This window comes from Anolis carolinensis, unplaced genomic scaffold (genome assembly GCF_035594765.1).
Source record: "Anolis carolinensis isolate JA03-04 unplaced genomic scaffold, rAnoCar3.1.pri scaffold_11, whole genome shotgun sequence".
Taxonomy (NCBI): domain Eukaryota; kingdom Metazoa; phylum Chordata; class Lepidosauria; order Squamata; family Dactyloidae; genus Anolis; species Anolis carolinensis.
This window is the reverse complement of record NW_026943822.1, coordinates 24,049,241-24,067,299: the sequence shown is the minus strand read 5'-3', so window position 1 is coordinate 24,067,299 and position 18,059 is coordinate 24,049,241. Positions and strand designations below refer to the sequence as shown.

At 42.4% G+C, this 18,059-nt stretch overlaps 1 protein-coding gene across 5 annotated transcripts in view; it reads left to right on the top strand.

The window, feature by feature from the left end:
* The window catches only part of apba2 (amyloid beta precursor protein binding family A member 2), a 51,594-nt gene that overhangs the window by 16,887 nt on the left and 16,648 nt on the right, over window positions 1-18,059 (top strand). For all 5 annotated transcript variants that reach the window (XM_062963007.1, XM_062963010.1, XM_062963006.1 and 2 more), the window contains exons 2-5: window positions 7,288-8,279; window positions 12,766-12,846; window positions 13,771-13,807; window positions 17,033-17,178. In XM_062963007.1, coding sequence (XP_062819077.1) covers window positions 7,326-8,279; window positions 12,766-12,846; window positions 13,771-13,807; window positions 17,033-17,178 — 1,218 coding nt within the window. In that variant the 5' untranslated portion in view covers window positions 7,288-7,325. The remainder of the gene's footprint in view (window positions 1-7,287; window positions 8,280-12,765; window positions 12,847-13,770; window positions 13,808-17,032; window positions 17,179-18,059) is intronic.

The window sequence follows — 18,059 nt, the reverse complement described above, 5'->3', positions numbered from 1 at the left end:
TTGTTTTGTGTGTGTTTATGTATATATGGATAGCTGTGTCAAATATCTCTCTCTATATATATACATATAATATACTCATCGTTTTGTGTGTTTATATATATGTATATGGAGAGAGAGAGTACATAAATAGATCCCACCCTTTGCTTGTGTTATTTGTATGCATTTACAATGTCGGTATTTATATATCTGCGATGGCGTCGTTTGCAGGGAAGGAAGGAGGAGAATAAATAGCCCTTGTCACGGTGATTCCAAGCAAAAATACAAAATGACGGAGTGTTTAAATCTGCCAGCGAAGGCATTCATTTGCATGCCAAGCCAATGGGAAGGTTCGCTCCCCCAAAGGGATTTCAAGGACCGTCTCTTAGTAATCCGAATTGTCAATGATGATGAGGAAGATAATAGTAATAATAATATAATATCTCTGATTATATATTCAGAGCTGCTGGGGACTGATTTATGACTGAATTATGGGGACATATCTCGGTCTCTCTCGCTCTGCCACAGTTTTCATTTCTGTGCTTTTATTATCTATACAGTAGAGTCTCACTTATCCAACATAAACGGGCCGGCAGAACGTTGGATAAGCGAATATGTTGGATAATAAGGAGAGATGAAGGAGAAGCCTATTAAACATCAAATTAGGTTATGATTTTACAAATTAAGCACCAAAACATCATGTTATACAACAAATTTGACAGAAAAAGTAGTTCAATACACAGTAATGTTAGGTTGTAATTACTGTATTTACGAATTTAGCACCAAAAAATCATGATATATTGAAAACATTGACTACAAAAATGCGTTGGATAATCCAGAACATTGGATAAGCGAATGTTGGATAAGTGAGACTCTACGGTACTTACTTAGGTACCCGGCATTGCCCAAATTATTTGAAAAAGTATTTTTTTTAATTGTCCAAATGCATATGGTTGTGGGTGAACTACAACTCACATCATGCCAGGTTAACCCCAAGAAACTCCATCAGTACTTAACGTTTGTGATGTTGGGCAAGTTTGCTCTAGATGCATCATTGGTGGGGTTCCATGTGCTCTATGGTAGTAGGGTGAACTACAACTCCCACTATGGTGGGCCAGTCCCCTCAAACCATTCCAGTAGGTTGAGTTAGTCCTGGGGCTTCTGTGTGCCAAGTTTGGTCCCGGTCCATCATCGGTGGAGGTCACAGTTTCCCTGGTTGTGGGTGAACTACAACTCCCGGAAAGGAAGGTCAGTTCCCTAACCCTAACCCAAACCCCTCCAGTCATCAAATTTCGGCATCTCGGGTATGTGTGCCAAGTTGGGTCCAGATCCATTAGTATTTGACTTCACAGTGCTCTCTGGATGTAAGTGAACTACAACTCCCAGCAAATCAAGGTGAACTTTCCCCAAAGACTGACAGTATTTTTTGCTGGTCACGGGGGCTCTGTGTGCCAGGTTTGGTCCAATTCCATCTTTGTTGGAGTTCAGAGTGAACTATACATCCCAGTACCTACAACTCCAAAATGTTTTTGTAGATTGCAGGTGAACTATACCACCCAGTACCTACAACTCCAAAATGTCCAGACCCATTCCCCTCAAAAGCCACCAGTATTCATATTTGGGCATATATATTGCGTATGTGTGCCAAGTTTGGTCCAGATCCATCATTGTTTGGGTTCATAGTGTGCTCTGGATGTAGGTGAACTACAACTCCTAGCAAATCAAGGTGAATTTTCCCCAAAGACCGCCAGTATTTTTTGCTGGTCATGTGGGCTCTATGTGCCAGGTTTGGTCCAATTCCATCTTTGGTGGAGTCCAGAGTGAACTATACATCCCAGTACCTACAACTCCAAAATGTCCAGACCAATTCTCCTCAAAAGCCCAATTTGGGCATATATATTGGGTATGCGTGCCAAGTTTGGTCCAGATCCATCCTTGTTTGGGTTCGCAGTGCGCTCTGGATGTATGCAAACTACAACTCCTAAAAATCCCTCCAAAGACCCATTGGGTTCCCATGACTGAGCAAGGATTCAAACTCAGATCTTTCCCTGACTTTCTTCTTCTGCAGAACCCAAGAAGCAAATAAAAAAGTCCAAAAAAGGAAGAGAATTTTTATTATTTTTGGGGAAGGAGACAGCGATGCAAAACACTTCTTCCTTTTTAAATAGGGGTGTTGTTTTTTTATATATATATTTAAAGCTTCCGCCATCTGTTCTGCCTATCATTACAGAGGCCAAGGGAACATATTTTACAGTTTGGTTAGTCAGTGCGAAGCCATTAGCGGTGCGCTTCCCGTGCTGCATCCATGCGCCGTCCTCGCCCACGCACACAGAGCAAGCCGCACGGTTTGTGCCGGATGCGTTCCGCTAATTTCGTCCCATTATACCTAAGCGTTTTAATTGCAAATGCAGCTGCCGAGGCTTTGACCTCTAAATCCAAAACGTTCTCCAAAGGAGTGCGTCTACACTGATTAATGCAGTTCAGCACCACTTGGGACTGCAATGGGATTTGTAGTTTAAGGAGGCACCAGCACACTTTGGCGGAGGAGGCTAAAGACCTTGCAAAACTACATCTCCCAGAATCCAATTCCATTGAGCCATGGCAGATAAAGTGGCACTAAACTGCCATTAATCCTACAGTATAGATGAGCCCTAAGACCTTGTAAAACTACATCTCCCAAGGTTCCGTACCATTGAGCCATGGCAGCTAAAGTGATGCCAAACTGCATTCGTTTTACCATGTAGATGAGCCCTAAGACCATGTAAAACTACAGCTCCCAGAATACATTACTATTAAGTTATGGCAGCTAAAGCAGTGCCAAACTGCATTAATCCTACAGTATAGATGGACCCTAAGACCTTGTAAAACTACATCACCCAGAAGTCAATACCATTGAGCCATGGCAGCTAAAGTTGGGATCAAATTGCATTAATCTTACATTGTAGATGGACCCTAAGGCCTTGTAAAACTACATCTCCCAAGGTTCTATACCATTGAGCCATGGCAGCTAAAGTGATGCCAAACTGCATTCATTTTACTGTGTAGATGAGCCCTAAGACCTTGTAAAACTACAACTCCCAGAACACATTGCTATTAAGTTATGGGAGCTAAAGCAGTGTCAAACTGTATTAATCCTACAGTATAGATGGACCCTATGACCTTGTAAAACTACATCACCCAGAAGTCAATACCAATAATAATAATAATAATAATAACAATAACAACAACAATAACAACAGTCCTAGACACTTGGGAAGTGTTCAACTTGTGATTTTGTGATACGAAATCCAGCATATCTATCTTGTTTGCTGTGTCATACAATATAATAATAATAATAATAACTTTATTTTTATACCCTGCCTCTATCTCCCCAAAGGGAACTCAGGGTGGCTTACATGGGGCCAAGCCCGAATAAAAACAATAACAATATAAAACACAATAGACAAGAGGCATGCACAATTAAAATTTAAATTGAGCCACGGCAGCTAAAGTTGGGATCAAATTGCATTAATCTTACATTGTAGATGGACCTTAAGGCTTTGTAAAACTACATCTCCCAAAGTTCCGTACCATTGAGCCATGGCAACTAAAGTGGTGCCAAACTGCATTTGTTCTACAGTGTAGATGGACCTTAAGACCTTGTAAAACTACAACTCCCAGGATTCCATAGCATTGAATCAGGACAGCCAGAGTGATGCCAAACTGCATGCATTCCACAGTGTAGGTAGGCCTTAAGACCTTGTAAAACTACATCCCCCCAAATCCATTACCGTTGATCCATGGCATCTAAAGTGGTGCCAAACTGCATTCATTCTACAGTGCAGATGCAGCCCTGGAGAAATGGCATGAACCAGATCTGCAAAATGCACGAAACCCTTCTCTTTCTGCCCGCCATGCCTTTCTTTTCCCTTTTCTTTCTCTCTCGTTTGCCGCTTGCTTCCCGCCGGCCTTTGCTGGGTGATTCAGTCTCATTGGCTTGTTAGGAAACGTACGAATTAAGTGAGTCATTTGGGAGGAAGAAAGACCCGTTTTCTATCCCCGATACAATGAATAGGTCAATGTCTCCGCAGGTGGAACGCTGACACAGTTCTCTGGAAATGCAGGGCAGTGTGCAACCAGAGCCCATTGTGTTGCCCTGCGATGGCGCAGCATTTGCGTTTGCGTGATTAAATCCATGCGCAGCGATACAAGACCTCCGTATCCGCAGAACCCACCTTATTCGTTTTACGTCCCCTGCAATGCCCACCTTCAATGCTGCAGAGCTCAAATGCCTGCCTTTCACAAAGCAAGGGTTTCTTTGGAGATCAAAGCCAACTCCAATTTAATTTCCTGTTCAGGAGCCCAAAGGGAGCTCTAGCTATCTCTCTATCTCTGTCATCATTTTCTGAAAGTTTGCCATTCTGAAAACACTGTTGTCTTCCCATGCATCTGTTCATCAACTGTGGATGATGACTTTGTGGGTAGAATTGGTTTCTTACGGTTGTCATTCAGTCTGCACTGTAGAATTGATGCAGTTCGATACCGCTTTAAATGCCGTGACTCAATGCTATGGAATACTGGAAGTTTCTGAGCATTTGTAGGTTCTCCAGAACAATCCTGTTGGAAATTGTCAATCGATATAGAGATATATAGTTTTTCCATTTCACGGAGGCCCTGGGCCCATAACCCAAATATTGTTGTTCTTCCCCATTGATAAACAGTGGCTCAATTGGCTAAGAAAAGTTACTTTTTCTGGATTCCAGCTTCCGAAGAGCTTTGGTTGGTGTATATATTATGTATATCATATTATGCTATACAAATAATATAATATATTGTATATACTTACAATATTGATAATAATATTATAATGTAATAATAATAATAATAATAATAATAATAATACACTATTATAATTGTATATAATAGAGTCTCACTTATCCAAGCTAAACGGGAAGGCAGAACCTTGGATAAGCGACTATCTTGGATAATAAGGAGGGAATAAGGAAAAGCCTATTAAACCTCAAATTTGGTTATGATTTTACAAATTAAGCACCAAAACATCATGTTATACAACAAATTTGACAGAAAAAGGAGTTCATTACGCAGTAATGTTATGTTGTAATTACTGCATTTACGAATTTAGCACCAAAATATCACGATATATTGAAAACATTGACTACAAAAATGCCTTGGATAATCCAGAACCTTGAATAAGCAAGTCTTGGATAAGTGAGACTCTACTGTACTTATCATATTGATAATATTATAATGTAATACAATATAATAATAATAATAATAATAATAATAATAATAATAATAATAATAACAATAACAACAATACACTATTATAATTGTATATTTATACTACAGTACCTGTTCCCGGCCACATTGCTGTGTCGTAGTCCTAAGTGGGGTTTTCTTTGTGGCATTCAAGGTGGCCTAGAAAGGATTCCCCTAGGTATGAAGCAGCCAGGCTTTGAAGCTGCAAGGCTATTCAGTGGTATTCAAGTTGGGTAACAATGGAATCCCCTAGGTATGAAGCAGCCAGGCTTTGAAGCTGCAAGGTCACTCCTTGGAAAGTGATGAGTATTGTGGCCAAATTTGGTGTGATTTGGCCCAGGGGTTTCCTAATTATGCACATTACATTTTATATATAGAATACATGTAATATTACTACTAAAAATATTGCAATATAGTGTTGTACTAATGCATAATGCTTATATTGGACTATGCTAATAATATAATATATTTCATGTACATATAGCTTGTAAGCCGCCCTGAGTCCCCTTTGGGGTGAGAAGGGCAGGATATAAATGTTGCTAATAAATATATATATATATACACTTTGGAAATCAAGCCTTGGATGTCTCCGTTGACTTTTAAGAGCCTCCTTGTGCCAAAGAGCGGGGGAATTAATTTCCCGGCATCAACGTGAAACCAGGGCTGTCAACTTGGAGACGATTAAGGAGCGAGGGAGCCTTGGAAAGCGCCTTATCTGTGGCAGTGTTGAGCGGCCCAATTAGCCGCCTTCTCGTTTAGGGCGGTTTTACAACCCCCCTTTATTTAAAAATGCTAAATCGATATCGCCCTAAATGGCAGATTTAATATGAGCCCTCCGTACCCATCGGTTCTCCGTGTTGATGATTCTCATTAGCTGCTATTGCGTCATCACTGCTGGTTAGGGTGCATCTACAATTGTAGGATTAATGCAGTTTGATGCCACTGACATTGACTATAGAGCAGGCAGGGGCAAACTTTGGCCTTCCAGGTGTTTTGGACTTCAACTCCCACCATTCCTAATAGCCTACAACACTGTATTGCAATATTACTAGTAATATTACAAGTAATCTATATATAAAATGTCATGTGCATAATTAGGACTGAGTTAACAACAAAACCCCTGGTCCAAATCACACCAAATTTGGCCACAATACTCATCACTTACCCCGAAGGGGACTCAGGGCAGCTTACAAGCTATATGTACATGAAATATATTATATTATTAGCATCGTGAAATATAAGCATTATATATTAGTACAACACTATATTGCAATATTATTAGTAGTAATATTACATGTATTCTATATATAAAACTAGCTGTGCCCGGCCACGCGTTGCTGTGGCAAAGTGGTGGTGGTATTGGTTAAAAATTGTTGTGTACTTTTTATTTGACGTTATTTGTATTTTTAAATTATTTTTATTGTAAGTTATCTTTTTTTTATTATATTTTATTATTTCCTTGTATTATTTTTAGTTATTTTCTGTTATTATAGTATTTCATTCATTGTATTAATTTTTTAGTGTTTTTAATTATTTTTAGTGTTTTTTATTATTTTTTATTGGGTTGCTAGGAGACCAAGTTGGAGGAGCTTAGCCTTCAAACTGGCAGCAATTGGATAAAAGCTATTTCTCTCCCTCTAATTAGGACTTTATTTTTCTTTTCTTTTTGTTGTATCAACCTAGAGGCATGGATGATGGGTTGTGTTGTCAAATTTTGAGGTTGGGGGGCCTGTAGTTTTGTTGTTTTGTGGGTCGCCGTGATGCCATCACTCTTTTATATATATAGATGTAATATGCATAATTAGGACTGAGTTAACAACAAAACCCCTGGGCCAAATCACACCAAATTTGGCCACAATACTCATCACTTACCCCGAAGGGGCCTCAGGGCGGCTTACAAGCTATATGTACATGAAATATATTATATTATTAGCATCATGAAATATAAGCATTATATATTAGTACAACACTTTATTGCAATATTACTGCCTGATTTAAACACTGCTGCTGAAGAAAAACATTGACATATTTCTAAATAATTTCCCCCTGCAGCCCTTGCTTAGAAATGGTTGCCGTCTGATCCGCCGGCCATGGCGAACCGGAAATGCCCCTCGGCCGCGGGAGGCCTCCTTGACCACCGGGCGAGGGCCTGCCCGACCCCGTCTCACCAACGCGAAGCCGAGGAATGCGAGGAGCTGAACTCTCCGGCGGAAGAAGACGAAGACTTTGCGGAGAAGGAAGTGGACGGGATGCCGGCGAGACCGGGGAGTCCGACGCCGGCGGAGCACGAGCAGAACGACAACAGCGGAGACGGGGACTCGAGCTCGGATTACGTCAACAACACCTCGGAAGAGGAGGAGGACTACGACGAGGGCCTCCCCGAGGAAGAGGAAGGGATCACTTACTACATCCGCTACTGCCCGGAGGATGACAGCTACCTGGAAGGCATGGACTGCAACGGAGAGGAGTACGTCCCCCACGAGGAGCGCCCGCTGGAGACGGACGAGTGCCAGGAAGCGGTGGAGGAAGGGGAGTGGGCCGAGGGGAAAGTGGCCCGCCAGGTGGAGGTGACGGAGGCCACCGGCTACCACGAGGGCTGCGTCCAGATCTTGGAAAGCGAGGTGGCCTGCTTGGAGATCCAAGACGACCACATCCAGTACTGCCACCCCGGCGACGAGGGCTACCCGAGTTACTACTCGCCGGAAGCGAACGGCAACTCGTACCACTCCGGGAAGGAGGTGGAGCTGGAGGACCAAGAGGAAGACATCGACCAGATCGTGGCGGAGATCAAGATGAGCATGAGCATGAACAGCATCAACAGCGCCTCGGAGATGAGCCCCGAGCACGGCGGGACCGAGAACGTGCCCAACGACTATGCAGAGACTGGTCCCAAGGAGGAGGCCAGGCACGGGCCCAACCGGCCCCTGGGGAGGCCCAAGTCCCTCAACATCCCCCCGGCCTCCAAGCCGGGCGGAGAGGCCCCGAGGGGCTTCAAGAGCAAGTCCAGGACCCCCGAGGAGAGGCAGGCCTGGCCTCAGGATCAGGTAAGCCCTTGGTTCTCCTTCTTTGTTGGAAAGGTAGAGCAGAGGTGGCCTATGTTTGACCTGCCACAGGCCAGATCCTCCCACCTTTGACCTTCAAATTTGAGATTGTGACCCATTTGAGGGCTATCCTTATCTGGAGACTCCACATCTGTATGTTGAACAGCCTTGTCGGTCTTTTCCCACCTTCTCCTCTTGGGTTGGCGAGGAGAAGGTGCAGACGATGGTTGGTTAGGAGGAATACAGAAGATCTTGCAGAGCAGAGGTGGAAAATATTTAGTCTGCATACAGTCTACTAAAGATCATTAGATCCTGTTATTGATATTATTAATATCATCATCATAGGATCACAGAGTTGGAAGGGCCATCTAGTCCAACCCCATTTTGCCAGGTGGGAAAACACAATCAAAGCACCCTTGACAGATGGCTTATTATTATTGTTGTTGTTATTATTGTTCTTGTTTTATTGTTAGTAATAGAGGAGACATGATTCCCATGTTTGGATATTTATTTATTTACAGTATTTATATTCCACCCTTCTCACCCCGAAGGGGACTCAGGGCAGATCACATTACACATATAAGGCAAACATTCAATGCCTTGACTTAGAACAAAGACAAACACAGGCTTTGAGCTGGCCTCGAACTCATAACCACTTGGTCAGAGTGATTGGTCTCAGCTGGCTGCAGCTGGCTGCTCACCAGCTTGCGCCACAGCCTGGGATATTGGAAGAAGGAACAGGCTGAGATTGCTACGTTGTCTTCAAACCCATATACGTCTATGCGGAATTATTATTGATTTAATAACAATGCTTTATTATTCATGATATTAATAAAATATAATATTTATCATGTAATTAATAACACTAGGTATTAATAAAATATTAATAAGGATAACATTATTATGATGTTTCTATTTCTACCTCATTTTCCTCTATTAAAATGGGACCAAAAGCCAAAGCAAGCCCCATCGAGTCCGGTGGGGGATCCACTCCATTAAGCAGGCCCTGAATTTTGGTCCAGCTGAGCTTAGCCGATGCATGCCAAATCGACGCACTAAAATCCCCATTTTCTTTGTCTGTGGGAAGCTGCTGATTTTTATTTTTATTTTTTTGCAAAAGCGATGCTCAGATTGCATTTTGATGGCGTTTTATTTCCGCCCGAAGCTGGGCCCAGCCGAGGCAGCAAATGTCCACTCTGCGCCTTGCCGTGAGTCACCAGGATTCCTGGGAAGCGCAAGAATAAAGAATAAAGCCAAACTGGAGAGAAGGAGGCAAGGAAATAAATGCTGCCTTTGCTCCTTGGAGATGCAGAGATTGTGGCGTCTCTGGGAAATAAATCCAACCCAAGGCCCAATGTTGTCCAAAGTCTGACATAAATAGGCCCATCCCGGTATACTTTCCAGTATGGAACAATGGCCTGACCTGGCTTTCAGTGTGTTGGTATCTCTCCAAATGAGGCAGGAAGGATAAACCAACGTGGTTGCTTTGTGGCATCTGGCCCTGGGCTGGCATATTGCTTCTAAAGGCAGCGGCTGTGCTTCGCCCTTGCGGCCAACAGCTGCCGATTAAACCCATAAATGCTGAATGATTGCCGCTCAGGGAAAGGAACCCATTTGTTGATTGTGTCTCAAAGAGCCGCTCAAAAATCAATCTGACGTTGTTCTGACCAGAGGCAGCTGAGGGCTCCGGCATCTCTCTCTTTCTCTTTCTCTCTCTCTGAATTCTCTCCAGGTCTTCGTATCATTGTTCTAGGAACTGTCCAAGGTGCAGTCAAGGAAATATCCTGAAATATTCCAGTATTGAAGCACTTATTATATCCCAATCTTTTGCATTTTTCTTTCTTTCCTTCCTTCCCTTTTTCCTGTCTCTCTTAAATTCTCTCGAGGTTTTAGTTCCAATTTTACAGGAACTATCCAAACTGCATTAAGGTGTTAAATTATTACAGTAGAGTCTCACTTATCCAAGCTAAACGGGCCGGCAGAACCTTGGATAAGCAAATATCTTGAATAATAAGGAGGGATTAAGGAAAAGCCTATTAAACATCAAATTAGGTTATGATTTTACAAATTAAGCTCCAAAACATCATGTTATACAACAAACTTGACAGAAAAAGTAGTTCAATATGCAGTAATGTTATGTTGTAATTACTGTATTTACAAATTTAACACCAAAATATCATGATATATTGAAAACATTGACTGCAAAAATGGCTTGGATAATCCAGAATCTTGGATAAGCGAGTCTTGGATAAGTGAGACTCTACTGTATATCCCATTTTTTTTGCATCTCTCTGTTTTCCTTCCATCAATCCATCTTTCCTCTTTCTCCAGGCTTAAGCCTCAATTTTTGAGGAACTATCCAGGGTGCATTGTTGGAGCTATCCAAAGTGCTGAATGATTATATCCCTTTGTTTTGCATCTCTTTCTCTCCCTTCCACCCATCTTTCCTTCCTTCCTTCCTTTCTTTCCCATCTCTCCAAATTCCCTCCAGGTTTTAGCTCCAATTTTCCAGGAACTATCCAAGGTGCATTGATGGAACTATCCAAAGTGCTGAATGATAATATCCTACTGTTTTGCATCTGTCTCTTTTCCTTCCTCCCTTCCATCCATTCTTCCTTCTTTCTCATTCTTTCTCTGAATTTTCTCTAGGTTTTAGCTCAGGCATGGGCAAACCTGGGCCCTCCGGGTGTTTTGGACTCCAACTCCCACCATTCCTAACAGCCTACCGGCTGTTAGGAATGGTGGGAGTTGGAGTCCAAAACACCCGGAGGGCCCAAGTTTGCCCATACCTGTTTAGCCCCAATTTTCTAGGAACTATCCAAGGTGTATTGAGGGAACTATCCAAAGTGCTGAATAGTTTTCCAGCTTCAGCACTGATTCTATCCCTATTTTTGTGTCTCTGCTTATGCGCCGGACACATGTCTCATACCCTTCAGACCCTCCATAATCAGATGTGACGCAGCCTTTAAAGAGCCAGAGAGGCCCTAATGTTGTTGTTTTCCATCCCGGAGCCAATCAACATGCTGTCAGTCCTGCTTGTGCATCAACCCTTCCTCTGCCAAGGCTTTCCCATTGAATTTGGGAGGCTCTTGAAATAATTTTGCATGCCACTTTGGCAGCATTACAACCGTCGGTATTGGTGGCCTGTATCCATTGCAGAAGGAGAAAGTGCTTTGGGTCCCAATCAAGATAGGAAAGCAGAATGATGGTGATTATGATGATGGTGGTGGTGGTGTCGTCAGCATATGTTGATGAAATGAATGGCAAAGAAGTCTGGAGTTCTTCCAACCACAAACACCATTTATAACATTGGGTACGTCTACACCAGTGATGGCCAACCTATGACACGCGTGTCAGCACTGACACGCCTAGCCATTTTTGCTGACACGCTGCCGCATGCAGATTGATTGGATGACTATGTCTTTTGTGGCCAAATTTTGTGTGATTTCGTCAAGTGGTTTTGTTGTTTACTCCACAGGAATTATGCACATTACATTTATATATGTGTGTATACTAGTTGTGCCCGGCCACGCGTTGCTGTGGCAAAGTATGGTGGTATGGGAAATAAAGTATTGAGGAATTGGTGGTAGTTAAGGTAAAGGGTAAAGGTTTTCCCCTGACATTAAGTCCAGTTGTGTCCAACTGCTCACTGAAGTGGATTATATGGCAGTGTGGAGTCAAGATAATTCAGTTCAAAGCAGGTAATATAAGATTCTAAATGGGTTATATAGCTGTGTGGAAGGGCCTTGAGTCTACACTGCCATATAATCCAGTGCAAATTAGATATTCTGTGGAAGAGGCCTAAGTGAGGCCTAACTGTGCCTGTCCCCTGGGCTGAGTGGGTTGCTAGGAGACCAAGTGGGTGGAGCTTAGCCTTTGAACTGGCAGCAATTGGATAAAAACAATTATTCCTCTCTCTCTAATTAGGACTTTATTTTTCTTTTCTTTTTGTTGTATCAACCAAGAGGCGTGGATGATGGGTTGTGTTGTCAAATTTCGAGGTTGGGGGGCCTGTAGTTTTGTTGTTTTGTGGGTCGCCGTGATGCCATCACTCTTTTATATATATAGATTAAAATAAATTGTTTCCTGCACCAAAAATGCTGTTTTCTATACTAAAAATCCTTCCGTGTGTTTCTTTTGCACCATACAATTCCCTCCATCAGGGTTTTCCCAAGATTTGAGACCTTTTATTAGAACTTTTTCCAGATATTTTGGACTATTCTTCCCCATCGCATCCACAGTACAAGCCTAGGAGTCGGTTTCCATCTCCTCTCAATGCCTTCTCTGTTCCTCTGATTCCAGTTCAGTGCAAATGCCGATTCTTTCCGGCTTGCAAACTCAAGGATGAATCGGTGGTTCTTCCCTCCTGGCGGAGCAATTAGAAAAGAAATCATGGTTCGGGAGGCAGCGATAAACCATGTTCTTATTGATTGGCGTCCTTTTGGAGTTATTGATCGGCACGGTCTCCGTCTGTTCTTCTCCTCTGCAGGTGTGTAATGGGTTGGAGCAGCCCAGGAAGCAGCAGCGGTCGGATCTCAACGGACCCATCGACAACAACAACGTGCCAGAGGCGAGTGTCAGAACCAGGGCCGGGCTCTGGCTTGTTTCTTTCAGCAGTTTCCATAACCGTGGGGAAGTGAAGCCGTCCCTGGTTTTAGTGTGAACTTTAAAGGCATGAGATGGTTTGGGGTATACATTGGGTATGAGGTTGAGAATGAGCAGGGGACAGTGGTTTGATTCTCTCTCTACCTCTCCCTCTCTCCATCCACCTGTCCGTCCATCCATCAATCTATCAATAATAATAATAATAATAATAAATCTTTATATCCCATTTTACTCCCTCAAAGCGGTTTACAACATATTAAAATCACATTAACAACTTAAAGTGGCCCCTGGTGGCACAGTGTATTAAAGCGCTGAGCTTCTGAACTTGCAGACTGAAAGGTCCCAGGTTCAAATCCCGGGAGCAAAATGAGCACCCGCTGTTAGCCCCAGCTCCTGCTCACCTAGCAGTTCGAAAACATGCCAGTGTGAGTAGATCAATAGGTACCGCTCTGGCGGGAAGGTAACGGCGCTCCATGCAATCATGCCAGTGGCCACATGACCTTGGAGGTGTCTACGGACAACGCCGGCTCTTCGGCTTAGAAATGGAGATGAGCACCACAACTCAGAGTCAGACATGACTGGACTTAACGTCAGGGGAAACCTTTACCTTACTTTTTACTAACAACTTAAATAAATATAGGCATAATAAAATAATATAAGCACAATAAATATAAGCATAATAAAATAAATTAAAAGCTACAATATACATTCAAAGTCCATCCATCCATCCTTCCATCCATCCCGCTATCTCTCCGTCCATCCATCCATCCATCCCGCTATCTATCTGTCTATCCATCCATCAGTTGATCTGTCTATCCATCTGTCTTTCTGATACGTATTTTAGGGTTGTTGTAGAGATGTGTCACTCATTGTTTTTATTCCAATACAGACAAAGAAGGTGTCGACCTTCCCAAGTTTTGTTGACGGTACGTACGCTTTCCCTTTTCTTATCATGTTAATAACATCAAAACTGGAGAGGGTGGCAGCAGATATACGAGATTGTATTCCGTTTCAGAAGCTTATTTTGTACCCATCTGTGCAGACCAAGGGTGTATCTGCACTGTAGAATTAATGCAGTTTGACACCACTTTAACTGGGGGTGCCCTTAGCCTTCCCTGCCAAAAAGTGCAAACTGCAACTCCCAGGATCCCAAATTAATGAGCCATGGCAGCTAAAGTGGTGCCGAACTGCATTCGTTCTACAGCGTAGAGATGCATCCAAAGAGAGCTTCTGGGAGGCAAAGGCAAGAAACAAGCCCTCCTTTTCCTCTATTTCCCCCTATTTTCTCCCCTGACCTTCTCATCTCTGGCAGTTCTTTCCTGAGCCTCGTCTCCATCGTTCTTGGCTGCCTCCTCCTTTGCGGAACAAAGCCTGTCGCGAGTTCAAAGCTTGCCCTCTTTTACACGGAGGCCAGGAAGAGCCCAGGAGCCTTGCTTTTTGCGGGTGGCCCTTTGAGGCCGAACAAATTGGCTTCCGGAGAAAGAGCGAGATGAAGGGAGAGAAGGAGAAGGGAAAGGAGGGGAAGCCAAGTCCACGGGGAGGGCGGCACTGCCGTGTTCACCAGCCTCCCCATTAAGCAGAAGCCCTCTCAGTGCGGAAGGACTTTGCCGCTCCGAATAAAACCCCAAAGGTTCCCCTTTGACGCTTGAAAGTTGGGCCAGATCTCCTTGTCCTTTACAGCACGGTCAGGAGGGACCTTCCTAGCCAAGATCAGCCAGTTTCAAATGTCCAGAAATGGAAAGAGTGGAAACCGCAGTACGAAATGTCTCTGTTTTCTCCCATCTGATGGAAGCGGATGGTCAGCAGTATATTGCAAAGTGTTTCGTCCCCAAACGTGAGCCTCGGTCTCACGGATCCTCATTCTCTTCCTCTGGCCTTGCCCAATATCTCCCGCATTGGGTTGTTGTATGTTTTCCGGGCTGTCTGGCCATGTTCTAGAAGTATTCTCTCCTGACGTTTCACCCACATCTATGGCAGGCATCCTCAGAGGTTGTGAGGCATGGAGAAACCAAGCAAGGAAGGTTTATATATACAGTAGAGTCACACTTATCCAAGTTAAATGGGCCGGCAGAAGCTTGGATAAGCGAATATCTTGGATATTTATTTATTTATTTATTTATTTCCATCATTTATATGCCACCCTTCTCACCCGAAGGGACTCAGGGCGGCTCACAATACAGTAGAAAAATAAAACATAGCAATTAAAACAATCAATTTAAAACAATCCAATAAATACATTTAAAACAGTATAGTAAAATACTTAATCCATTCGTCCACATAAACCTTGCACGTAAACCTTATAATAAGGAGGATAATAAGGACAATAAGGAGGGATTAAGGAAAAGCCTATTAAACATCAATTTAGGTTATGATTTTAGAAATTAAGCACCAAAACATCAAGTTGTACAAAAAAATTAACAGAAAAAGTAGTTCAATACGCAGTAATGTTATGTTGTAATTACTGTATTTACGAATTTAGCACCAGAATATCATGATATGTTGGAAACATTGACTACAAAAATGGCTTGGATAATCCAGAAGCTTGGATAAGCGAGGCTTGGATAAATGAGACTCTACTATATCTGTGGAAAGCCCAGGGTGAGAGATGAACTCTTGTCAGTAGGAGGCCAGTGTGAATGTTGTAGTTAATCACCTTAATTAGCATTGAATAGCTTCATCTCCCGGCTTGTTCCTGCCGGGGGGCATCCTTTGTTCAGAGTCGTTAGCTGCCCCTGGTTCCCATGTCTGGAACCCCTCTGTTTTCAGAGGGTTGCTTTTTATTTACTCCGAACAAAGGATGCCCCCAGGCAGGAAGAAGTCAGGAGATTAAGCTATTCAATGCTAATTAAGGTGATTAACTAAAGCACTCACCACTCTCATGTCCCCGCATGGAGCTGGAGCTGACAGAGGGAGCTCATCTGTGCTCTCCCTGGGTACGATTCGAACCTGACAGCCTTCCGGTCAGCAACCCAACCTTCAAGTCACGAGGCTTTAATCCACTACGCCACCAGTGGCTCCAATGTATCAATTAAAAGAACAATACAAGGGGAAAAAAATTGCATTTAAAACACATAAATGCCCTCTAATGGACATTTGGCAGCGGGGACAATATCTATGTCTACATTGCATTGCATTCTATTAGAACAGTGATGGCCAACCTATGACACGCGTGTCAGCACTGACACGCCTAGCCATTTTTGCTGACACGCTGCTGCGTGCAGATTGATTGGGTGACTATGTCTTTTGTGGCCAAATTTGGTGTGATTTGGTCCAGTGGTTTTGTTGTTTACTCCATGGGAATTATGCACATTACATATATATATATATATATATATATATATATATATATATATATATATATAAAATAATATATAATAATAATATAATAATAATATACTAGTAATAATATGATAATATACTACAATAATATATATATATATATATATATATATATATATATATATATATATATTATTGTAGTATATTATCATATTATTACTAGTATATTATTATTATATTATTTATTATTTATGACTACATTGAAACTAGAATAGAGAGAAATCAGCGTGGAAACTGCAAGAGGTACCATAGATTATTGTACCTGGAAATAAGGGTAGTAAATAGTTTTTGATTTATTAAATACAGTTATATATTACAATTATATATTTTTGTTATTTAACCTATACATATTGCGAAATTATGGGTTTTTTTTTCTCAAAGTGACACACCACCCAAATCATGCTAGGTTTTTTTGGTGAATTTTGACACACCAAGCGCAAAAGGTTGCCCATCATTGTATGAGAGGGCTCAACCCTCCAAGCGCTCCTGGTAATGTCATGCCTTATGCGAGCATCATTGCTAATTTCCATTATACATCCAAACGCCTTGTAGTTTCCAGGGTTTCCTGGAGAGATAACACAATAATTAAGGCCATCCGTTCTCCTCCCTTTCCTGCATCCTTCTGATTTTACTATTGCCCTGACTTCCCTGACCCGTAATTATCTCACCATTCCAACACGGCTTCTAAATATTTGTTGTGCCGTCCTTTGAGCGATTTAGGGACAAAAGGGGGGGGACCATTAAGGGAAGCCAGTGCCGCTGTGTTCCTCATTGTGCCTCCTTTCTTCTTTGCTGCGCTTCCTCGCCTTTAGTTCCCGGACCTTGCGAACCCGAGGACCTCATTGACGGCATCATCTTCGCCGCCAATTACTTGGGCTCCACGCAGTTGCTCTCCGAGCGCAACCCCTCCAAGAACATCCGCATGATGCAGGCCCAGGAGGCCGTCAGCCGCGTCAAGGTAGGCGCTGATGCGGATCCGCGGAAATTCGATCCCCATTCAATCCTTGTCTGATTCTGACAATGTCCTTCTCCTGGGACTCTCCAGAAACCCTCTCCTGCCCTGTCTTCATTTTGTGTTTCCATAAGATCCGTAAGGTCGGATGTTTTTGGGTGCATCTACATGGTCGAATTAACACATTGATTGCCATGACTCAGTGCTATGGGATTGTGGGGGTTGTAGTTTGACAAGGCCCTGCCAAACTACAACTCCCATGTTCCCAGAGCCTTGAGCCACGGCAGTTTAAGTGGGGGTTAAACTGTGTTGATTCTGCCGCGTAGATGCACCCAGGCAACAACCAGGTGCAACAATCCAGGTTTGTGATGTAAGAGGAAAAATAACAAACATACCTCACTCTTGAAAATATATCTCCCAAAATTAGATTTGGTAACAAAGGCAATGCAATTTGAATTGGTTAACAATAATAATAATAATAATAATAATAATAATAATAATAATAATAATAATAATAATAATAACTGGGTGCCGTGCCAAAAGATCTCAGCTGGCATTTGGAAACAATAGACATTGACAAATTTACAATCTGCCAACTGCAAAAGGCCACCCAACTGGGATCTGCATGCATCATCCGAAAATACATCACACAGTCCTAGACACTTGGGAAGTGTTCGACTTGTGATTTTGTGATATAAAATCCAGCATATCTATCTTGTTTGCTGTGTCATATAATAATAATAATAATAATAATAATAATAATAATAATAATAATACATCACACAGTCCTAGACACTTGGGAAGTGTTCGACTTGTGATTTTGTGATACGAAATCCAGCATATCTATCTTGTTTGCTGTGTCATGCAATAAAATAATAATAATAATA